This window comes from Terrapene carolina, unplaced genomic scaffold (assembly GCF_002925995.2).
Source record: "Terrapene carolina triunguis isolate 2854851 unplaced genomic scaffold, T_m_triunguis-2.0 Scaffold189, whole genome shotgun sequence".
Lineage (NCBI taxonomy): Eukaryota > Metazoa > Chordata > Testudines > Emydidae > Terrapene > Terrapene triunguis.
The window spans coordinates 19,013,631-19,038,822 of NW_020664540.1; the positions used below are offsets into that span (position 1 = coordinate 19,013,631).

The 25,192-nt window shown below is 40.5% G+C and overlaps 1 protein-coding gene across 1 annotated transcript in view; it reads right to left on the reverse strand.

Annotated features, from left to right (window-relative positions):
• The window catches only part of TOGARAM1 (TOG array regulator of axonemal microtubules 1), a gene marked incomplete at its 5' end in the record, with an annotated part of 80,814 nt that overhangs the window by 20,028 nt on the left and 35,594 nt on the right, over positions 1-25,192 (reverse strand). The window contains 10 exons of the mRNA XM_026654197.2: positions 422-540; positions 4,986-5,112; positions 5,418-5,576; positions 16,476-16,711; positions 17,083-17,188; positions 18,596-18,749; positions 21,264-21,398; positions 21,722-21,890; positions 23,666-23,841; positions 24,339-24,437. Coding sequence (XP_026509982.2) covers positions 422-540; positions 4,986-5,112; positions 5,418-5,576; positions 16,476-16,711; positions 17,083-17,188; positions 18,596-18,749; positions 21,264-21,398; positions 21,722-21,890; positions 23,666-23,841; positions 24,339-24,437 — 1,480 coding nt within the window. The remainder of the gene's footprint in view (positions 1-421; positions 541-4,985; positions 5,113-5,417; positions 5,577-16,475; positions 16,712-17,082; positions 17,189-18,595; positions 18,750-21,263; positions 21,399-21,721; positions 21,891-23,665; positions 23,842-24,338; positions 24,438-25,192) is intronic.

The following is a 25,192-nucleotide window of genomic DNA, read 5'->3' on the forward strand; positions in this document are numbered from 1 at the left end:
GCACTATAAAACATATGTACTGATATTCTTACTGATATGGTCCACCACTGAGTAAGAACTTCAGTTAATCCAATGTCATGCACAGAAAAAGTAAAACCTTTAAACTACATTTACAGTAATAGTGAAGCACTGTATGTGAACAAAAGGCACGACAAATGCTCCTTCATAAGATACATGTGTTTTCATAGGCAATCGGTGAGTTAATTAGTACCTAACTGCACAAAGCAGTAAGTTAGTTATTAGTAAGAAGTGACAGCCTAACTAAAAGTATTTACTTGAGACATAAAAAAAAAAAAAGTTGGTAGAAATCTGACAAATATTGCCATGAACATTGCTACAATCTCTCCCCAGTGGTACTGCAAAGAATATTCCCTGGAGATTAATTACTAATAGAGTATGCAATTTAGAAAGACAATTCTACCTTTCAGTGATATTGAGAGCATCTCTCGAAGTGGATGACGACCTTGAATGTCCAATGCTACCAGTATGAGAACGTCTTCCTTTGGCTGACGGTGTGTCTAGAGGCATCTCTCCTAGGCCCTGCAAATATGACAGTAAATAAGAGGTTATCCAGTACTGAGCTGTGGTGTTGGAAGCTCTTTAATAGCAAGCCTGACGGCTAATCAAACTGCAGTAGCAAATAGTTCACTTGTTGCAACCGAAGCAGTTACAGATTAGATTCGCTTTGTGTCTTTTCATTGACACAATCTGTTTGTATTGTACTCCAAAGCAATAACATTTTACGCTACAAAATAAAATGACCATTTATTCGTAGTATTAACATTATTCACCATTGCAAAGATGAAAGACTGTAAACTCACTATTTATTTATATTAATTAAATTCACATACGTAGGAAAGATACTTAAAACACTGCTATTTCACCTCTTCATTTCCTTGTTGAAGTTATCCCCTCCTCCTCCAGCCTTCCTGATTTATATGCCAAAGCTACATCCACTGGTGACTGCCAAAACTACCCAAAGCTAAACTCCATCAACTGCCACTGCTTGATCCCTGTCCAGGTTTAAGTCCTCAAAGGAGAAAGTCCCAACAGACGTTTCCCCTCTGCAATTTATTGAAAATGAGGCGTCAAACTGCCATCTTCACATGTAGAAGCTCTTCATGATTCTGCCATTATTGGGTTAAATGTCTGAGTTGTGCACATACCTAGAATAAGGAGCTGTTTCTAGCCCATTAAATATGTTAGTTACAAGTTTCGGTGCCAACTATCAAATTTCTAATGCTTCCTTTTGGGAAGCTGTGAACTACTCGGTTTTATGGGGCGATTTTAAATTAATCCACCTGTCTTAAAAACCAGGATTTAAAAAGAATACCTGTTGTATTCTGTAAAACCCTTTCGAAATAGTAAGTACAGTCCAGTCCAGTCATGTCTGGATGCTAAAAGGGATGGACTAACGTTGGTTATAAAACTAGGTTCTCAATGCTGAGCTTAAAACTCTCAGTGATTTAGTTTGTTCCCTCAGCCTGTGACCACACTGGCAAAAACTGGACATGCCATTCACCACTGCTGCAGCTGCTTAAATGTTGACAGTGGTGAAAACTGTAGTGTAGACATTATTTAGGACTTTTTATTCCCTGTCATCTAATCTTGTTCCATAGTACTGAAACAAGTACTTACACCAAAACACAGAGGGACAATTACATCTCTTGCTATTTTATTTTATTTTAAGTCACTTTATGCTCCTCACTGTAAATTATTCATTTGTTTTACATGTAACTTCGCTTTTCAAGTCATCACACAAGGTTCAGAACGTTGGGCAGTCAAAGGAACTGACTACCACAAGTCCCTTAAAAGCAGCAACCTACCAGTGGTTGCATCCCCCAGGGTGCATCAGTAAGAACAAATGTTTTAAGAATAAATTATACACGATTTAACTACACATTTTTCTAGCTAAGAATTCACTATTGAATATTAAAGTGCCAGCTATGTGCTAGGAGCCATAGAAGACAAAGATAAGCCCCTGAACACTAGTCATCAGAAATGTGAAATACAACATCTCTCAAGGAAGTTGCCTAACATGCTGTGAGACCTCTTGGCAGCAGTATTTCTGAAGATGGTAAAGGGTTTTCAGTACACTGGATGATGGACAATGGTAGCTCTTGGGTCCCACAGATTTGGTCTTCACCCTGGACAGTGTCTGGGTAATAAAGCCAGCTAACTGTGCTGAAACTACCTTATCTTAAACCATGGCAAAATGAAACCTGTTCGGTGGAGGCTGTTGATAGGAGGTTTCAACTGCCTGTTTGTTGAGGGAACTTGTTCAGAAGTTGTGGACCAGATTAAGAAACCTGAAGAATGTCTACACTGCAATTAAAAACCCATGGCTGGCCCATGCCAGCTGACTCAGGCTCACGGGGCTCAGGATTTGGGGCCGTTTAATTGTGATGCAGATATTCAGGCTTGGGCTCGAAGACCCTGCAAGGTGAGAGGGTCCCAGAGGCTCCAGCTCAAGCCTGAATATCTACACCTCGATTAAACGGCCCCTTAGCCTGTGTCAGCTGTGGGTTTTTAACTGAAGTGTAGACATACCCCAATGTCCTTTTTGATCAGGTCCTTTCTAATGAAAGCCATGTGTCAGAGGTGATTTCCAAGTGTCTATTTCGGTTGTGCAATCTGTGCAACCTACACCCTTACTTATTCTGATGTGCCCTCCGCAAAGCAACATGCTCCTTCCTATCCATGAGGCAGGATTATTGTAATTCCATTTTAGCAGGTCTCCTCTTTCATTTGTTCCTGGTTCAGAGGCAGCAACACATCAGCTCAGGTTTAAGCAATGTGAGCATATTACGCTGTCTCTGCATTCTTTACACTGGCTGTTAAAGTGGCAGACTGACTATAGAGATAACTGGTTTTAAAGCTTGTCCTCAAAACTTTGAGCCTCATCTTGCCCATCATTTAAGGATCCCAACACTGTCTGAAGCCAGCAATCATGCCTTAGCTGCAGTGGATATTATGGGGTAGGACTCGTCCCAACCACAGATCTAACTCAATCCATCTCTTTCCTATTTATGAAAAAGCACCTAAAAATTACTTACATCCCAGATGTCCTCTACGACCCCTTATTAATTATTTTATTTATTACATTATACCCATGTGTTTGCTCTTTGGATTTAAAGAGGATCACAATTTTGTTTGTGTATTTTAACTTACTTTTATGTTGTACAGAATCTGTCTTGCTAAAAGTGGCATTTAATAAATAATGATGAAAGTATTTCACTGTCTTTTCCTTTCTTAAAATTGGTATGCACATTAGTTGTTTTTGAAGAGTGTCAGACTGATACCACTGGATACTGAAGTCTTAACAAGCTTCCCCAACACTGCACTGTGAAATGTATGCCTCCGTTCTCTTCAGAAAGGAGTATCTCTTGCAGAGAGAGAGAGGACACAGCAATTTTTAGGCCCAGTCTTTGGCCTTGCCACTGAATCAGTCAACAAGCAATAACTTGGTACCAACTGCCATGGTGCTTTGTGTGATGTGGACTACTCTCCCAGATTAGAAACAATGACCAGCAGGTTCACAGATTTTTAAAGCCAGAAGAGGCCATCATGATGATTTAATATGACCTGCTGAATAATGTAGGCCATAGAACTTCATCCAGCGATTCCTGCACTGTGCCCAATAACTTGTGTTTAGGCTAGAACATATCCTTTAGAAAGATATCCAACCCTGACTGAAGGCATTAAGTGATGGATAATCTATCGTCTCGCAATCTGTTCCAACGGTTAAATACAATCACTGTTAAATTTTTCCAGTGGTTGGATTAGTTACACATTTGTCTGCTCAATTATATAACCCTCTAGTAGGAGATAACCTACATAGGGTGAGGGTCTTTTTAGACCAGGGGTAGGCAAGCTGTGGCACGTGAGCTGATTTTCAGTGGCACTCACACTGCCCGGATCCTGGCCACTGGTCCGGGGGGCTCTGCATTTTAATTTAATTTTAAATGAAGCTTCTTAAACATTTTAAAAACCTTATTTACTTTACATACAACAATAGTTTAATTACATATTATAGAGCTGTAGAAAGAGACCTTCTAAAGAGGTTAAAATGTATGACTAGCACGCGAAACCTTAAATGAGAGTGAATAAATGAAGACTCGGCACACCACTTCTGAAAGGTTGCCGACCCCTGTTTTAGACCATGATCAAGTCTTCTTTCAACTTTCTCTTTGATAAGCAAAAAAGACTGAGCTCCTGAAATCTCTCATCGATAAGAAATTGAAAATTATAATTTTTGAAGCTCTTTCATGAACCCCTTCCTGTTTTTCAATATCTTTTTTCAAGTGCAGATACCAGAACTGGACACAGTAGCATGTAATGGTCTCACTAATGCCATATACAGCGGTAATACCGCCTCCTTACTGCAATATCCCCATTTATACATCCAAGGACTGCATTGACCCTCTTAGCCACAGCACTGCTTTAGGAGCTTGTGTTCAGTTGGTTATCCAGCATGAACCCCAAGTCCTTTTCAGAGCCACTGCTTTACAGAAGCGGATCTATCTGGAAGGTATGGCTTACACTCTTTTTGGCTACGTCTTCACTACCCGCCGATCCGGCGGGTAGCAATCGGTTTATCGGGGATCGACTTACCGCGTCTCGTGAGGACGCGGTAAAATCGATCCCTGATCGCTCTGCCGTCGACTCCGGAAATCCACCTCGACAAGAGGCGGCAGCGGAGTCGGCGGCAGCGGTCGGCTTTCCCCCGTCCTCACCGCCAGGTAAGCCGACCTAAAATACGCAACTTCAGCTACGGTATTCATGTAGCTGAAGTTGCGTATCTTAGGTCGGAACCCCGCTGTAGTGTAGACCTAGCCTTTGTTTCCAGAGGAATGGCTGTATTAAAAAGTACATCTGACCAGTGGCTTACCAGTGGCCTTGTATCACCTTATAGATCCCGTAAGCCATTTAATCTCCCTACATTTATTTTTTCTAACCTGTTAGATGAAAGCTTTTCCATATACCTTTTGACGTAGACTGCTGACAGACTCCTTAATGTAAGGTAAATCCTTAGACGGCACATACTTTTCAAGCATTTTGTCAAAGTCTGGGTGAGTCATCATACTGAAGAGCATCTTTCGACCATAGTACCTAAAATCGTAGCAAACCATTTCATATTAACCTAGAAATATTAGGGAAATTTGGACCATTACCATATGTCTAATTGATCACAACAGAACATATCTTAAAATGTAATTTTCTAAGTGCAGAAAGACCGTCAGATATTCATATGCCCTCACCACCTCCTTCAAAGAAACCACACTCAAGAAAAGCTAGTTTAGGTACATAAAAAGGTGAAAAAATGCTAGTTTAGCAAGTTAAAGAATGAAAATAATCTTTAGTTTCCATCTGGAACAGTTATTTGCTATATATAAAGTATACTACTACCTACTGACCTTGTTTCTTGTGAGCCATCCTGCGCAAACTTGGCTACGGCAGGTAAAGTCCTGTCAGTAACATCCTTAATTCCAGATAATATCCGTCCCGGTCCCATTCGTTCCACCACATCTGACAAGTGCTGGGCTGTGCATCGTCTCACTGCAGTGTGCAAATGACTAGAGGAGAAACAGTCAGATACAAATGGTCACTAATGACCATGGAAAGAGCTATGCTATATTTTCTCACTCTTTCAATGCTTACTGAAAGCCCCGTGTTTTAAATTCTTCCACTCAAGCTGCAACTCTGCTCTACTGACCGCATCTGCTCCAACCCCTCAGACAGAGACCAACACCTACAAGATCTTCACCAAGCATTCTCAAAACTACGATACCCACACAAGGAAATAAAGAAATAAATCAACAGAGCCAGACGTGTACCCAGAAGCCTCCTGCTACAAGACAGGCCCAAAAAAGAAACCAACAGAACTCCACTGGCCATCACCTACAGTCCTCAGCTTAAACCTCTCCAACGCATCATCAGTGATCTACAACCCATCCTGGACAATGATCCCTCACTTTCACAGACCTTGGGAGGCAGGCCAGTCCTCGCCCACAGACAACCCGCCAACCTTAAGCATATTCTCACCAGCAACCACGCACCGCACCATAACAACTCTAACTCAGGAACCAACCCATGCAACAAACCTCGATGCCAACTCTGCCCACATATCTACACCAGCAACACCATCACAGGACCTAACCAGATCAGCTACAAACATCACCGGCTCATTCACCTGCATGTCCACCAATGTTATATATGCCATCATGTGCCAGCAATGCCCCTGTGCTATGTACATTGGCAAAATTGGACAGTCACTACGCAAGAGGATAAATGGACACAAGTCAGATATCAGGAATGGCAATATACAAAGACCTGTAGGAGAACACTTCAACCTCCCTGGCCACACAATAGCAGATGTAAAGGTAGCCATCTTACAGCAAAAAAACTTCAGGACCAGACTCCAAAGAGAAACTGCTGAGCTTCAGTTAATTTGCAAATTTGACACCATCAGATCAGGATTAAACAAAGACTGTGAATGGCTATCCAACTACAGAAGCAGTTTCTCCTCCCTTGGTGTTCACACCTCAACTGCTAGCAGAGCACCTCACCCTCCCTGATTGAACTAACCTCGTTATCTCCACACTGATTTATACCTGCCTCTGGAAATTTCCATTACTTGCATCTGAAGAAGTGAGGTTCTTACCCACGAAAGCTTATGCTCCGAATACTTCTGTTAGTCTTAAAGGTGCCACAGGACCCTCTGTTGCTTTTTACAGATTCAGACTTAACACGGCTACCCCTCTGATGCTGAAATTCGGATACTTATTTTAACTTTGTACAAAGAGATGTCCATTTCCACTCCATGGCACCAAACTTTTTAAAGGGAGACTGTAGGATTAAACTTCATTTTATTCCTACTCATATACATACCACATACACACTAGAATGCACAATTAAAATAGAAGAATAAATTTCACTTTTGTTTCAAGTCATTTTTACTTTCTGGCCCTCCTACACTTGCACACTGCTGCAACAACCAGGTTGCAATGCTGATGGAAAACATTATTCTAGTCTTTTTAAAGCAAAGTGAACATTAATTTAAAAGTAATCTATTTTAAAGATGAATAGTAAGAAACATACCTTCCAACATAGTCACTAACTTTATTACCAACAAATTATTGTGCTCTAAAACATTCTACACAAGGATACCAATCTATAGAGTCATTTACAATAAAACAAATCAGCATCTTTATTATCCTTTCAAAACTCCACTCAAGTCTATTTTCCCACCAGAGGTGGTGCCAGCAAGTCACTACCTTCATGCAAACAGAAAATTCTCACCCAAAATTTCAGAAGCATGCACCCAACTATTATGTATCTACATGGAAGCGCAACTGCAAATTAGACATATGCAATTCTGAATATTCGGGCCTCTCTTCCCAATTTTGTTATTTTAGCCTCCAGATAGACATTTGATACTGGGGCTAGTACAGCACTTACAGACCTTATTGTGAACAGAGCAGTACGACATTCTAAACAATACATATATAGCTTGTCAGTCACACGCTAAAGAGAAAAAGGACGTTTAGAAGAGAGACTTAAAGAAAAGAAGTGACTTGTGGGCTTGGCGGAAGTAAAGCACAAGTAGAGGAGCAATTCCTAGTGCATGGATTGGAGGGGAAAGACAAGGACTAGATCCAGGCTGGAGGAACTTAGTGAGCAGGCAGGGAAGGGAACAGATCAAGTGACAGATTGGAGAGAATCTATGGAATGCTATCAAGATTAAGAGGGCAATTTTTAAGTGGATTTGGCACTTGATAGGAGTCTCTAAGTGACAGAGAGTTGCAGGGGATGATGCAATATGTAAGAGCAAGAGTAACATCGCAGCACCAGCGAGCAAAAAGTCCTCCAGTCTGGAAGACCAGGCTAAACAGAAGTGCTCCTAGACAAGTAAAAGCATCATTCTGCCTGTCAGACAATGCAGCAATAGAAGAGAGGGGCTAAGTGATCTTAGGCACAGCAGCTGAGCTGCCCATCCTCAGAGAGGAGAGTGGGAGTGGCGCAAAGGACTGAGCTGACTCTGGCATAAAAGGACGAGAAGTGGCTGAGCAAAGCAGTAGAACAGAGCTCCCGGTCAAAGCGAAGGTAATGGACCTAGCTGATGTCAGTTACACAAGAAAGGCCCTAGGGCATACCTGAGGCTGAAGCACAGTTTGAAGGCCCTGTCTGTTGGTGCTCGGATCAGAGGTATGTGGTGACTGAAGCATGGAGAGAGTTGATGTGAGCTTTTCAGGTAGTCAGATAGTTCAAAGGCGAGCAACAGTTTAATTTTCCAGCGACAGTAGCAAGTCTGAGTAGCAAGTTTTAGGGTATATCTACATTCCAATAAAAGCCTGCGGTGACTGGGGCTTGCAGGGGCTGTTTAACTGCAGTGTACACATTTGATGGGCCAGCCTCGGCTGTCTAATTGCAGTGTAGACATACTCTTAGAGTCTTGCAAACTTGCAGGCAATGGAGCTGCTGCAAGACAGAGTTTCTTTGATTTTATGAGGAAGCACAAAGACGGTAAGCTGCAGTCACATAGTTCAAAGATCATTATTTTTGCCAAAAAGGTGAACAATAGCGTAAACTGCCTAACCAAAACAAAACTTGCTACAACTTGATTACTTACTGAAACTGCAAAAATACAATTTGATTTGATCTTAGGTGGGAGATGGCCTCTCTAAATTAAGCGGGTAACACTACAATCTTGTAATTCCAGATTTAACTGCTGTTGCCAGGGCCAGGCACGATTTAAAAAAATCAACCCTTTATTTACACACTATTTAAAACACTTTTTAATAAAATTATGTAGACAGACTTCATTTTTTAAAATTGTCAATATTTGGATCAATTGCTCTTTTTAGGGGGGCGGAGGGACGGGGTGTTCAAAATTCCATCTGAAAGCCTGGCCGACTAAATGTAAAGCACATGACACAGAAGAGTATAAAGAACATGAGGAAACTTAGACCTAAAACACTTTCCCAGCAGACATGGTTTTCATGTCAAAAAGACTGAATGTTTTGTTTAATTTGCAGAAAGCATGAAGAGGTTTCTGATAATTGCAATGCTCTTGCAAGAAGATGTAAAACCTTTCTAGTTTCTCTTATATGTTCACAACTGCTCTGCTTCTTGGGTGAAATGCATGGTAGCAGAAAACGTCACCTGTTCTCAAGAAGCTCCAATTACTCTATATAAAATGTAGCATGAAGAGATTCCAATGCTGGCTCTTGTTTAACCCTGTTTACACAGCTGCTAGACATGATTTTAAAATCTCTAAAATTGAAATACTCCAACTTGCAAGGCACAAGTGGTCTAACCTTGGATAAACACCCACTCACAGAGGTAACACAATGTCTTCTGGGAAAAAATGTCTCAGAAAAAGTATACCAAAAAGTAGATTTATTACTGTGCTTGTTGATATACTGTGCTGAAAGCTCCGTCACTGAGAAAGAGTCAGCATACATCAAATTTGCTCAGGATGGGGAGCCTTATACTCTCCTTGCTGACATAACAAACTTGGAATGTGGCAGCTAATAGTATCATACAGGGAATAAAAACAGACTTCCGAGTTGTGGGTCAATTGTAACTTGACCTAAACGTAGATGGTGCAGTAATGAATATGGACTGTGTTCAGACAGTTCACAGGCCAAATTTAGACAAGATATTCATGTTGCTGGGCAATGTGTCATCCACAACCATGAGCTCCCTATTCTGGATGTTAAAGAATTCTTGTCCTTATCTTAAAAGTGCTGAAGATTATTTTGAAGGTCATATTGAAAGACACTTTGGAATTTTACTGTATAAGTCTTGAGGGGATGACAACTCCAAGTTTTTTTCTGATGCCTTGGAGGCAACTGATTTATCTGGGAAGTATGCACCATGTCGATTGGGTTGCCAGTCAGGTCAGAACACAATGAAAGCAATGTTAAAAATAGGGACTATTACTCATATTGCAAAAACTGAGTCAGAGTTTAAGGCCAGAAGGGACCACCAGATCATCTAGTCTAGCCTCCTGTATATCACAGGTCACCATCACCACCATCATTCTCTTCTCTCCCCCTCCCCCCATATACACTAAAGCCAACAACTGAAATTAGACCAATTTATTACAGCCCACAGGAGACTAGACTATTCTGTGCCACAAGCAGGCAGGAAACAGGAGGGACTGAGGTCCTCACAATGGCCCGTAATTGATTAAGTGAGATATACCCAGATAATCCTGGAAAGTGACCTGAACCCACATGCTGCAGAGGAAGACAAAAACCAAACAAAAAACCTAATGTCACTGACAATCTGACTTGGCAGAAAATTCCTTCCCAATTCCACACACGGTGATCAGTTAGATGCTGTGCATGTGAGCAAGAACCAGCCAGCCAAGCACCTGCGAGAGAGAATGCTCAGTACCACCTCAGAGCCCTGGCCTTCCCTATCCAATCTCCCATTTCCAGCTATGGCTATCTCTGATGCTTTAGAGCAGTGGTCTCCAAACTTTTTTGATCGTGCACCCCTATCAGTAAAAAAATGTTGAGCACGCACCCCTCGCTGTGCTGCAGGGCCGGATCTACCATTTTTGCCGCCCCAAGCAAAAAACCCCAAAAAAGCCACTCAGACTCCCGCCCGAACTGCTGAAGCAAAAAAAAGCCGCCCGAACTGCCGAAGCGGCGCTCCTCCTGCCATGTGGCTCCTGCCGCGCACCCCGAAGGATCCTCTTGCGCACCCCACTTTGGAGACCACTGCTTTAGAAGAAGGCGATAATATAACCCCCAACAAACCCAGAATACATTTGGGGGGCAAAAAAATCCCTTCTGACCCCGGCAGGTGGCTGGGTGAAACCCTGAAGCACATAGGCTTTTAGGAACATAAGTTATAAACCAGCACTGAGTCTCAGGGCTGTTGAGCCCTACCCCACCCCATCACAAGCAACCCTCTCATACAATAGCACTCAGATTTGTCCAGCTCTCTCTTAAAACTAATTAAATTGTTTCCCCCCCCAACAACTCCTATTTGGAGGCTGTTCCAGAACCTCATCCCTCTGATGGTTAGAAACCTTCTAATTTCCAGCCTGAATTTGTTCATAGCCAGTTTATGCCCATTTGTTCTTGTGTCATCATCCTTTAGCTTAAATAGATCATCTTCATCTCCCCGGTGTTTGGCCCCTAATGTGTTTATAGAGAGCAATCAGATCCCTTCTCAATCTTCTTTTTTGCTAGACTAAAGAAGCCAAGCTTTACGAGTCTCCTCTCATAAGACAGGCCCTATGTTCCCTGATCATCCTAGTAACTCTTCTCTCCCTTTTCCAGTTGGAATTCATCTTTATTGAACATGGGTGACCAGAATTTTACCCAGTATTCCAAATGAGGTGTTTCACCAGTACCTTCTACAATGGCATTAATACTTCTCCACCTACCGGAAATGCCTTGCCTGATACATCCTAGAATTGCATTTGCCTTTTTCACAGCTGCATCACATTGGTGGCTCATAGTTATCCTGTGACTGACCCACACACCCAGGCTTCTCTCCTTTTTGTTGCTTCCCACTGAGGAGCCCCCAGCTTGTAGCAGAATTCATTCAATCCTACATGACCTTGCACCTTGTACTACTGAATTTCATCCTGTTTATCTCTCCACATTTTCCTGTATAATATTCCAATCCTCCTCTGTACTGACAATAACTCCTAACTTTGTATCAGCAAATTTCATTAGCACACTGACTTTTTGTGCCAAGGTCATTTAATACTAATATTGAATAAGACTGATCCCAAAACCAATCCATTAGTAACCTCCCTCCAGTCCGATAACTCACCTTTCAGCACAACCCATTGCGTTCTCCCTTTGAGCCAGTTCTTTATCCACCTTACAGTTCTTGTACTGATTCCCATCTTCCCTAATTTAACTAATGATTTCCCATGTGGTCCCATGTCAAATGCTTTACTGAAGTCCAAGTATAAAAGAGCTCCTGCACTTTCCTTATCTAAAAAAAATAAGTTATTTTCTCTAAGACGACAACCAGGTTAATCTGGTAGGATCTACCTTTGCTAAACCCATGTTCCATCACATCCCCTTTATCTCCATTAATTTAATTACTCTTTCCTTCACAATTTGTTCTAAAGCCTTGCAAACTACTGAGGTCAGATTAACAGGTCTTTAATTGCACAGATCACCTTTTCCCCCTTTCTTAAATATAGGTACAACATTACCTATTCTCCACCATATGGTACTCCTCCCGATACACTTATTAAAAATTCTTGTTACCAGAGTAGCAAGTATTTCATGATGAGTTTAATCATCACTGTGACTGAAGTCTCCTTTATTTTCTGAAGAACTGGATCTCTAGTTTAAGATGCTATGCTGGAACTCTCAGCAGACAGACAGACAATTCTGACTTGTGTATCTGAAAATTTATCAGGGATGGGCAAATTTGATGGGGAAGCCTTTATAGGCCTCTAAAAGCAAAGCTGCAGAATGGTCATATCTATATTCTTGAAGCTTCAATTTTACATATGGATGCCACATTTACCAAGCTATGGCAACAACCAGTGACAACAGTTTCAATGCCTGGATTGAGACAGCAGCCTAGGGTATTTGGTTCTTTTTAAAGGATCATTATATGTCAGTATGTAAACTGACAATCTGCTGCACTAGTTTGTAAAGGTACTAAGAAAAAGAAAAGTGACCTATATCAATGGTTGCCCTCTAAAATTAAATTATGATGAATGACAGTTTAAAGGAATGCAGTGTAGTTGTAGCCATGTTAGTCCCAGGATATTAGAGAGACAAGGTAGATGAAGTGGTATTTTTTATTGGCTCAACTTCTGTTGGTGAGAGAAGTTCTCGAGCTTCACAGAGCTCTTCTTCAGATCGTGGTCCTTCCTCTAATCAAAATAAGCACGCGCACATATATGCAGCGCAGTACATTCCAAGACTTGACATAGGTGAGGAAACAGCTCAAGTGAAGATGCTTTCCAGAACCCTCAATCTATTTTCTACTGGCCTGATGGATGACCAGGAACAAAACATACTGGTGGACAGAGTCACAGGTGTCACTCAACAACAGGCAGCCCTACTGCACGACTAATCTAGTGCTATTCTGTATGCTCTGATCTAGCTTTCAAACTAGAAGGATTTGGGGGTTTTTTGTATTATAAATTTTATCTGAATCTGAAATACTTGATTGCACAGTCTCAGTTCCAAGTAACAGTAGCAAACAGATGGTGCAGCGGCATTTTCTAATTACATTAAAGCAAGGATACAACTAAAAGTAAGATCAAGTGAAAGTCAAATACACTAAAAACAAGGGAACAGAAGTGAGAAACTGTCACAGTAGTCCAAATCAAGACAAGCAATACAGAGCAATGTCTTTAGGCAATCACAGCAGATACCGTGTGTTATTTTAATTTATCAGAGAGAACGAGACCACAGACCAAATACAGGGACAAACCACATTTTCTTGTTGGACACCAAATTACAGTCTTAGCTTAGCTGAGGGATCAGCAATTGGAACATTTTTTCCCCACAGCCTGGGAGGCAGTATTCTGTACCCCCAGAAGTTTAGTCAGGGAATTACAACAGTCCGCTGGGAAGTAATGACACAGAAATAAGGATTCCAGCAGAAAAAGAATCAGATTCTGGCAGCATTCTGCAAATTGTGACAGACCAACTTGCCAGCAAGAAAAGTAGGGGGGGAAAGGCTAGAATCAAGAATAAAGCCAAGATTTTTAACTCTGGGGACAAAGTTAAAGTTTGAGTTAAGGAGTGTGACCGTCAGAGACACTGGAGAGGGAGGACTTAGCATTGAAAATTCATATATATCCAGAAGCAGGCAGAGAGATCACAGCATGAGATGAAAAAGGTATACATCACTAGAAGGGATGTCTAAGACTGAAGAAAGAACAGGAGTACTTGTGGCACCTTAGAGACTAACAAATTTATTAGAGCATAAGCTTTCGTGGGCTACAACCCACTTCTTCGGATGCATATTGAGTGAAACATATCGAGGAGATATATATACACACATACAGAGAGCATGAACAGGTGGGAGTTGTCTTACCAACTCTGAGAGGCCAATTAAGTAAGAGAAAAAAAAAAAACTTTTGAAGTGATAATCAAGGTAGCCAAGTACAGACAGTTTGATAAGAAGCAAGTGTGAGAATACTTACAAGGGGAGATAGATTCAATGTTTGTAATGGCTCAGCCATTCCCAATCCCTATTTAGCCCTGAGTTGATTGTGTCTAGTTTGCATATCAATTCCAGCTCAGCAGTCTCTCGTTGGAGTCTGTTTTTGAAGTTTTTCTGTTTTAAGATAGCCACCCGCAGGTCTGTCATAGAATGGCCAGACAGGTTAAAGTGTTCTCCCACTGGTTTTTGAGTATTATGATTCCTGATGTCAGATTTGTGTCCATTAATTCTTTTGCGTAGAGACTGTCCGGTTTGGCCAATGTACATGGCAGAGGGGCATTGCTGGCACATGATGGCATATATCACATTGGTAGATGTGCAGGTGAACGAGCCCCTGATGGTATGGCTGATGTGATTAGGCCCTATGATGGTGTCACTTGAATAGATATGTGGACAGAGTTGGCATCGGGCTTTGTTACAAGGATAGGTTCCTGGGTCAGTGTTTTTGTTCAGTGATGTGTGGTTGCTGGTGAGTATTTGCTTTAGGTTGGGGGGTTGTCTGTAAGCAAGGACAGGTCTGTCTCCCAAGATCTGTGAGAGTAAAGGATCATCTTTCAGGATAGGTTGTAGATCTCTAATGATGCGCTGGAGAGGTTTTAGTTGGGGGCTGAAGGTGACAGCTAGTGGTGTTCTGTTATTTTCTTTGTTGGCCCTGTCTTGTAGGAGGTGACTTCTGGGTACTCGTCTGGCTCTGTCAATCTGTTTTTTCACTTCAGCAGGTGGGTATTGTAGTTTTAAGAATGCTTGATAGAGATCTTGTAGGTGCTTGTCTCTATCTGAGGGATTGGAGCAAATGCGGTTATATCTTAGAGCTTGGCTGTAGACAATGGATCGTGTGGTGTGTCCTGGATGGAAGCTGGAGGCATGTAGGTAAGTGTAGCGGTCAGTAGGTTTCCGGTACAGGGTGGTATTTATGTGACCATCGCTTATTAGCACGGTAGTGTCCAGGAAATGGACCGCTTGTGTGGATTGATCTAGGCTGAGGTTGATGGTAGGATGGAAATTATTGAAATCATGGTGGAATTCCTCAAGGGCTTCTTTTCCATGGGTCCAGATGATGAAGATGTCATCAATGTAGCGCAAGTAGAGTAGGGGCGTTAGGGGACGAGAGCTAAGGAAGCGTTGTTCTAAGTCCGCCATAAAAATGTTGGCATACTGTGGGGCCATGCGGGTACCCATAGCAGTGCCGCTGACTTGAAGGTATATATTGTCCCCAAATGTGAAATAGTTGTGGGTGAGGACAAAGTCACAGAGTTCAGCCACCAGGTTAGCTGTGACATTATCGGGGATACTGTTCCTGATAGCTTGTAGTCCATCTTTGTGTGGAATATTGGTGTAGAGGGCTTCTACGTCCATAGTGGCCAGGATGGTGTTTTCTGGAAGATCACCGATGGATTGTAGTTTCCTCAGGAAGTCAGTAGTATCTCGAAGATAGCTGGGAGTGCTGGTAGCGTAGGGTCTGAGGAGAGAGTCCACATAACCAGACAAGCCTGATGTTAGGGTGCCAATGCCTGAGATGATGGGGCGTCCAGGATTTCCAGGATTTCTAAGACTGAAGCTAACTACTAGAGGTCCTATAGATGGAAGATGGATAGAGGATATAAAAGGTCAAAAGACAATATGCTTAATGAAAAAGGGAACGAGTAAACTTTCTACCAAAAATAAAGGGGAGAGAATAGGATTCAAATCATGAAAAAAAGAGATGGAGAGAAGTTGTCTCGTTTAAGGTACTCAAAGAATGATTGATAGAATGAAAACTCATGCCAAAACCAAGCAGGAAGTCGAAATTCATGTACAGAGACAAAGAGCAGCTTGTTAGCCACTCGGAGAGTGTAGTCTCAGTACTGTGAAATCGATCAAGAAGGATGTGTTCAGACGTAGCCAGAAGTGAAAGAAAACCACTTTCCCAAAACTGCTGAAGAGAAAGGTTTATGACAACAAAATAGGTGGCAGAAGAGGATGGATTAAATAAGCTCTGCCAGAAGACAATGAATGTTATCAGGCTTCTCAAGAATATGGCAATGAACACTACTACAGATTACTGCAGTCTCACAAAACTATCACAAAATGTACCAACCAGGCACAAATTTTACTAATCTGATACCTTTTACCGTGATAATGGAAAAAAATCTTACATTTTATCTGACTGCCAAAAAACATTGCTCTGGATAAGCAGAGTTTTGGAAGGCTGGAGTATTTCATTTTGAATGTTCTGCTTTGATAAGAAAAACTAAGTGCCTTATGTGATGCACCGAATTTTTTCTTAGTTATTTCATTACAAGCTCTTTAGGAGTTACCTTTGACCTCCATTTATAAGAGAACAAAGTGCACGTGCTGGAGTCACATTATTAACCATAGCCTTCAATGCTTTGTCTACGTCTTCCCTTATAAAGGTGTTGGATTCCCCGGCTTTGTGCAACAGGACTTTTACAGTACTGTCTAGTTCTTGATCCATGCTCTTTTTCAGGTAGGTGAACAAATCCCCTAAACAGACTACAGCAGCTCGGGAAACGCCTGAGCGTAAATTCTTCACCTGCAAACAGGAAAAACCCAAACAAACAATGTGTAAGTAGTAAAGCTTAATTTTATTTTCCTCTTCGTAAATTTTTAGTCATTTAGAAAAAGAGAAATTCTCATCTTGATTCCTGATGGGTGGGAGTTAATATGCATAACATATCAAAATGCTATCAGGTTAGATCTTAATTTTCACAGCTTTCAAGCAAATTTAAAAATACTGAATATCCCAAATACAGGCTGCTTTACAAAACTGTGCACCCATCCTTTCAAAGATGGCCAACATACAGAAAACAGCAGCAACTGAATATAACACCTTGCCACTCAAATGTTTACTCAGTCCTATCAAAACAATATTTTTGGCATAAGATTTTTATATGAAAATTTAACCTCTTGAACTACAGCCAGACTTGTTTCATGCAGCTTTCCAGTCAACACATCAACATGGTAGGCAGACAAACATCGAACAAAGTTCAGTCCTTCGATCTTCTTCTCCCTATATAAAATAAATATTTAAATTAAAAGCAGTATCTCACAAAAACCACAGAGACAGCAGATAACTAGAATGTCTGGGGTGACAGTGGATCATAAATTGAATATGAGTCAACAATGCACTGCAGTTGCAAAAAAGACTAATATCCATATGGACTGTTGTATGTCCTGCTCTGCTCAGCATGGTGAGGCCTCTGCTGGAGCAATGTGTCCAATTCTAGGGGGCACACTTCATGGACAGACTGTCGAGAGCCCGGAGGAGAGCAACAAAAACTATAAAAGCTTTAGAAAACCTGACCTATGAAAAAAGGTTAAAAAATCTGGGCATGTTTAGTCGTGAGAAAAGACGAGGGAGGGATGGGGGGAGACGACCTGATAAGTCTTCCCATATGTTAAGGGTTGTTATGGAGAGGATGGTGATCAATTGTTCTCCGTGTCCACTGAAAGTAGGAGAAGCAGTAATGGGCTTAATCTGCAGCAAGGGAGATTTACGTTAGATATTAGGAAACTTTCTAACTATAAAGATAGTTAAACTCTGGAACAGGCTTCCTAGGGAGGTTGTGGAGTTCCCATCATTGGAGGTTTTTAAGAGTAGGTCAGACAGGGATGGTTTAGGTTTACTTGGTCCTGCCTCAGCGCAGGGGGATGAACTTCAGCAGTGTTTCTCAACGACTAGTCCTTGGACCGGTACCAGTCCCTGAGATTTCCCTGACACAGTTTAGGAAGGCAGAAAGCCGGTCCCTACTATCAAAAAGATTGAGAAACACTGGACTAGATGACCTCTTGAGGTCCTTCCAGCCCTGCCTTTGATTCTGTGTCCAAGTAGCACAACCATCGGGATTATTAAGGAAACAAATAGTGAATACAAATTGTTTCCCAAAACAGCAATCATTTAAACTAGAAGCTCTCGCAAAAAAATATTCCTTGGTACAGACAGTAGCAGGGCTGGATTAAGACAGGACGGGGCTGTAGGTACATCATCCCCGTCCCCTCCCCCCCCAAAGAGAGGCAGGAAGGGGGCCAATAGGCCAATGCCAGTGCTCATCTCTGGAGTGTCAGTAGGGGCCCATCCTCACATCTAGAACAATACAGTGATGTTGGTTGGGAGCTCCACAGCACACTGAGTCTTGGAATTAACAACCCACTGAGATGCTTGTCCCACCTCTCAGAGCTGTTGTCTCAGGCTGTCTGCAAACTCAGGCAGGCATCACTCCGATGGCTATGCCTGGTTTACTTTTTCAATATTTTCTTTGCAACCATGAGGACTTGCCCTCTTTTCTTATATTTTACTAAACAGACAACTTTTTTGACCAAAAAGCTAAGTACATTTCATTTTTTAAAAATAAGTATTAACATAAATGCTGCAAATTATAATCCGACTCCATATATGTGTGTGTATATGTATACACACCAGTCATCATCAGCTAAAAGTCGCAATGCTTCTGTCAGTGCTGTTTCAGGTTTTGAAAAGGGTCGCAACTCTGATGGATCCATTATCTCTGGACTATGCGTGACTGACGGGGTCCGATCCTTATACTGCCCTCGCAGTCCAGGAGATGTTTCATCTGTAAAGTCATTAAGTGTTTAAGCAATAATCAGTGACAATCTTCATAATATGAAGAAAGTGACTAGCAGTAAGACATGAACGTAGTTAGCTAAAGCTGGTATCTGGACAGATTACTATTGCTAAAGGGCTGAGTTTTCAAAAAGGTCACCACAGTTACACCCACAATATTTGCAAGCGCACAATTTGGTGCATGTAAATGAAAATTTGTGCACACAGGCACTCACTTTGAAGACTGTAACTTGAATTGCACATACAAATGCAGGGTTTTACATGGACAAACATGCATTCAAAGATATTGTGGGCAAACCTAAGAAGGCTACTGCCTGCATTTGAATTTATTTAGAAGTCTAATTTGAAAATTCTTTATATCCCCATAACTGAGAATTTTTCCAGAATTCAGACGAAATGATGTGCTGTTTCTCAATTACAGACTTTTCTGATATAAACAGGTATTTGGTTCTATAGTTTGGAGAGGCAACAAAATCTTGGCCCCAGAAATCTCTAATGTTCCAAGCTATGCAGTCATAAAAATACACGAATTCCGCAATTAAATGTTCCCAGCAGGAATAGTTAACACCTCTGAATCATTCCTTTGAATTTTACTGCTAGTGAATAATTCATTTTAAATTTTAATGAGCTATTGCTCAAATTCAGTTTATCAATATCACACTACCTATAATTGCAAAGACAGCTGTAGATTTTCAATAAGTTTTACTAGCAAACTAGAAAGAAGAATTTCATAATCCAAAATGCATTTGTTTTTTAGTTTGTATTGCTACTGTTCTAGCCTATTGATAATGGCTAAAGAACTACCAGCATATCAGCTATAAGCCTCCAGTTTGAAGGGCTTTCTATCAGACATTTTAACTGCATCAGAGTTAATCTTCCCTTAAACTGACATATAGTATCTGGGGGGGGGGGGTTAACTTTGTTTTTACTCCATTAAATAATTTTTGAGTCACTAAGAAAGGGGGAAAAAAGTGAAATGCCCCTAGGGTTTTAAACGTCTCTATTTGCCAAACTCTAGATGAAAAATATTTCAAGGGAGCAGAGACCACCTCAGTGACCCAAAAATAACTTGCCTAAAATTGTATTTTCCTTGCAGGTCAGACATCTAATCATCTTCAACTCTTGTTCCTTTGGTAAGGTAATCAAAAACTAGTGACCCTGCACACGCCCTGAACTAGAGCCTTAGCACCACTCTGCTCACTTTACAGTGCAAACGGAACAAACTGCCTGTAGTCAATGTAGTCGGGATAGTTGGTTCCTATGTCACCTCCCCTGCAGTCCCCTGTACACCACACTCTGACTATCCACGCTTACTGGAGCGTCCCTGGGGACCACTAACAATTGGCAAACACTATAGAATCTCCCAGCTTCTTGTAACCCCCACCTGGGCTGGATTGGGGCAGAGCTTTGCAGAAACTTAGGGAGCTGCCAGCAGCAGAACTGAGCTGCAGCTGCACTGTTGCTCTGTCTTCATCATGGAATGTTAGGAAGGAGATAATATATGAAGAGCTAAAAACATCAGGATGGTAGGCGTGCCCTGCTCAGGAACAAACACAACACACTTTATGGGGAAATGGCTGTGTGCTATTCTGGAAGAAGCTACCGAGACTGAGCATTGCCATGGAACTCATATCACAAAAAATAAAATAAAATAAAATCCTAGAACCCTCCACCCACTAATGATTCTTACAACCTCTATGCTGCTTCTCAGGTATCTTGAGATAAGAGTGTCAGGGACTAAGGAGTAAAAATGGTGGTTATGTTTTTAGGTATATCTATTCTACACTCATAAGTATAGCATCTAAGACTTCAGTCGCATGTGCTTAATTTTTACTGATTTCAATGGGATTACTCATGTACTTAAGTATAAGCAAATGTGTAAGTCTTTGTAGGATCAGGACCTGAGTGCCTTAGCGGGTGAAAGGGATGCAACTTTAGCATCTAAGCCTTAGTGCTGTTTTGCTAAAACAGCAATTACCGTATGATAAACTTTTAGTGAAATCCTAGCTCTATTTAAGGTCAGTGGGAGTTTTGCCATTGACTTCAATAGGGCCAAAATTTCACCCAAGTGTTTGTCTTTCCCCCCCCATCTGGTTAACACACATAGATAACATTGGGTCAGGATTTTATGCTCATTGGGGGACACAGTATTTTAATGTGGGTTTCACTGTATCAATAAAATTTGTCTTTGTAACTGCTTGCAGTTTTGGGATATGTATCTGCCTCTTCCACAAAAGAAGATGGAGATGTGAAAAGTGTATTAGAAGTGTTGTTCTATACCTGCAAAATGTAAGTTTATTCTCTGTAATGATTTCTTATTAGTAATAAGAAGTGGTAACTAGCACTGAGCTAAAATGTAAGGGCACACACAGCTCTGCACACATTCCTGTAATAGAAAAAAAATGAAACTGCAGTTTTAAAATAAAGCATATTAAGCCTGATTACACTATGGGTTTGTCTCATCTGCCAGCATCCAAACATTTAATTAACTGTAACAGCTTACCTGAATCTAGCAAGACTGAAGACTGTGTCTTCTTTAAACTGGATGTTCTTTTTAGTGAAGTACTGAAGGCAACATCTTCTAAAGATAAAGACTCATTCTTGGATGTTATTAACACATCTCCATAAAAACTTAAACCTACAAAACAGAGAAAGAACAGGAAAATCAGAAAAAGGGAAGAGGTCGCTATTTCTTAGTACTATGCTGTACTCTATAAAGAACTCAGAAACAGTCAGCTTATCTGTCATAAATTCCTTCCTTATTATTGTTAGTATTTTATATCCAACAACAAATAAACTCATGAAGATTACATTGTAACATAACATTTCAGTAATACCGGATATCATTTTGGGCAGTCATAACCTTAAATAATTAGTGTTATTATACCAGATTTAGAACATACTTCTTAGTCAACACCATTTAATAGTATGCCATTAAACTGACAAAATACTAAACATTACTTTCTGTTGCCATTTTCTCTGGTTCACTATGTTTAAGTCGTTCCCAGGGATTTCGTTCCTTTTTTTCAACATCATTGACTTCCTGATGTTCTTTATGACTCTGTTCTTTTTCTTCTTTCTTCTTCTGCCTCATCTTATCCCGGGCAGATTTTGACATGGCAACTTTCATCTGCACAAAACAGGAAAAGTCCGACTGTAAAATGTAATTGAACTGAAATAGTTCAGTCAATAACTTAACCCTGGGAATCATCTTTGCTAAACAAAGAAGCTCACAACTTCTGCTACTACTCCACAGTGCGTTTGGGAATTATTTACGCTAATTTAGGACCCAATCCTGCAAAGACTTCTGCATGTGCTTACCTCTATGCACTGTGAGCAGTCCCACTGAAGTCAGTGGGACTACTTATATTGTGTAAAATGAGCATGAGACTCTTTGCAGCACAGAAATAATCACTCGTGGTAATCTCTGAATAATTAAGTTATTAGGGGGAGCAGGACTGTGAACCTCTCGATTTAATGGTACTACTTGTGTGAATAACTACTCACTAATTTGAGTAATGGAGTCCAGCCCAACTTCAATTATTATGACTTTTTTTAAACAATTTTTTGATAGAGCAGTCTTCAAACTGTGAGACCTGATTATTTTAAAAATTACTTAAAGGGTTCTTGTGATCCCCTGTTTATACTTAAGGGTAAATGGTGGATTCTCTGTAACTTGAAGTCTTTAAATCAAGATCTAAGGACTTCAGTAACTCAGCCAGAGGATATGGGCCTATTGAAGAAGTGGGCAAGTGAAGTTCTGCGATGTGCAGGGGATCAGACTAGATGATCATGATGGTCCCTTCTGGCCTTAAAGTCTAGGAGTATTTTCAGTTAGTAATTTTCTCCCTTATTTATAAGGAAATAATGAAACTGACTATTAAAATTGCAGTCAAGTGCACAGATTAAACGAAGTGAGAAAACAGATAAATGGTCATTAATTTCTTTAAATTTTAGCAACCTTAGAGGTTACTTGACATGCATTTTCAGGAAGAAATGTGATTTTCATTTTGAAGACATACCTTGACCTTGTGTTATTTTATACAAATAAATATTAATGTTCAAAGTCATAAGAAAGTTGAACAAGATGTAAGTAGCAGCACAGGTCTTCATGAAATCTCTCCACAGGGTAGACACTGAGACAAGATTATTTACAGGGAATGTATGGCTTATGAATGGTGCTGGATTAAATGTCTGCAAACTACAGTCCTCTTTTTGTCCACACAACAGATGATGGTCAGTAACAGCAGCTGGTTCCTCACACTGCCTTGCCAAAATATCCCGATCATGAAAGGAAGGGACTACCTTAGGGGCCAGTGGGAAGTTCATTCTCCATGTCCATTCAAGCCTTGGTCTCTTTGCTCAGAGTGTTAACAAAAATTGCTAATTAGTAACAGTTTTAATGGCTATTTTGTGATGTTGATACATTTCAGTACCTGCTACAGCTGAACAAACAACTGCATTGAATTGAACATTTGCAACAACCAATTGAATTCCCTCCCCAAATGTATCCCTTTAATCTGTTTGAATTGTCATAAAAAGACTGATGAAATAAAATAAATCTCTATTTCAGGTCTAAAGACAACTTTGTGTGAACATTTGTACAAACAAAACTATTCACATAAATGTTTACTAAAAGTTGCAAACAGACAAAGCAACATTTTGTTCAGAGGTCATCAAGATATTGACAAATTACTCCTCATTATTCACTGAGTTTTAGTCTCCAGCCTGTGCTGGAATTAGACCAGAGACCAAGAAATAAAAAGCTCTGTATCCCATTACCAGCCACCTGAGATATCGATGACTGTACTTTAATCAAACATTTATTTACCAGAATCTGGAGAACATAAAACTATATTCACTAGTGACACTTGAAAAACAATCAAATCTGTTTTACACTCTTACATCTTTCTCATGTTCAGTATCAAGGAAAGGTGCACTGTTCTGCTGGACAGCTCTCCCATAGATCCCTGAGAGAGGCTCAATGCCTTGTTTGAGAGAAAGGACGTCTCCGTTCTCCACACACGATATCATGGACTGGCTGTATGCTAATGACGCAGATGGGGGGCTTCCAAAAACACCTGAAATGGTTATCATATTGTAACCTCACTAAGAGGTCATTTTCACACAGCAGAAGTCACTCAGTAACAAACTAAAGCAAAGCAAAAATAATTCCAGAAAATAAAACTTGGGTTGCTCTAACGTTAGTGCCAAATTCTACCCAAAGTTACATTATGCATTTCCACTGACTGCAATGGGACTTTATGGGTGGGTATACGTGCAAAATTTGGTCCTCATATTTTTTCATTGTTCTTTGTTATTTAATGCTAATATTGTAGTACAGTGTATATTACATTTCTCATTAAGAGTGTAAAAATATACAGTAATTCCAATCCTTTTTTCAACTTTAATACTTTTAATTTATTTTAAAAATTGGGGATTGTTTAATCTTTAAATAATAAACATTTGAATGAGCTCATTTCAACTCCTCTTCTCCCGACTGTCCAAAAATACAGGCTTTGTTTCTATACTAAAATTGTATTGCATATATAGAAAATAAAATGTTATTTTAAAATACCTTTTCCAACAATTACTACAGAATCTTCAGACAGGGCACTCGGTGAAATGAAGTCTAGGCTGTTAATTTGCTGTAAACTAGATGTTGACCCTGTAAATCCTAAAAATTACACACAAAGAAGAGCTAAATCATGTAGTTTACCCATTACTATATATTGCATTCTTCCAAAGTACACCTCTACCTCGATATAACGCGACCCGATATAACACGAATTCAGATATAACATGGTAAAGCAGTGCTCCGGGGGGGGGGGGGGGGGGGAGGGGGGAGGGGGAGGCGCTGCGCACTCCGGTGGATCAAAGCAAGTTCGATATAATGCGGTTTCACCTATAATGTGGTAAGATTTTTTGGCTCCCGAGGACAGCGTTATATCGAGGTAGAGGTGTATCATCTTACCAAACTTAGTTTGAACTGATTAATCACTTTTATGCAGGACTGTATTTCTATTTTACTAGAGTATTGCAAGGCTTAATTAATGCTGAAATTCTCAGAAGTACTATATCACATATACTAAATATCATTATTTTCAAATATACTAAATACCAACTCGCTTAACAGAATTATTTTCCACGCACCTATTTTTCCAATAATTCAGCACAATTGTGCCAATTTAGCATCAATTGAAAACCACTGGTTTTCTGTTCCAAAGAGCACTTCATGTTGATTACTGCACAATTTAGCAGTTCTTCAATTTTTCAGTTAACATACATTTTATATTTTAATTCTGGTTGCACTGTTTGCATATATGGCAATGTCAATCAGTAACAATGGCAGACTGGCATTACATTCTTTAGCATTAAATAACTCCCATGGAGTTAACAACATTTTCAGCTTGAGGAAAGTCAGATAGTCAC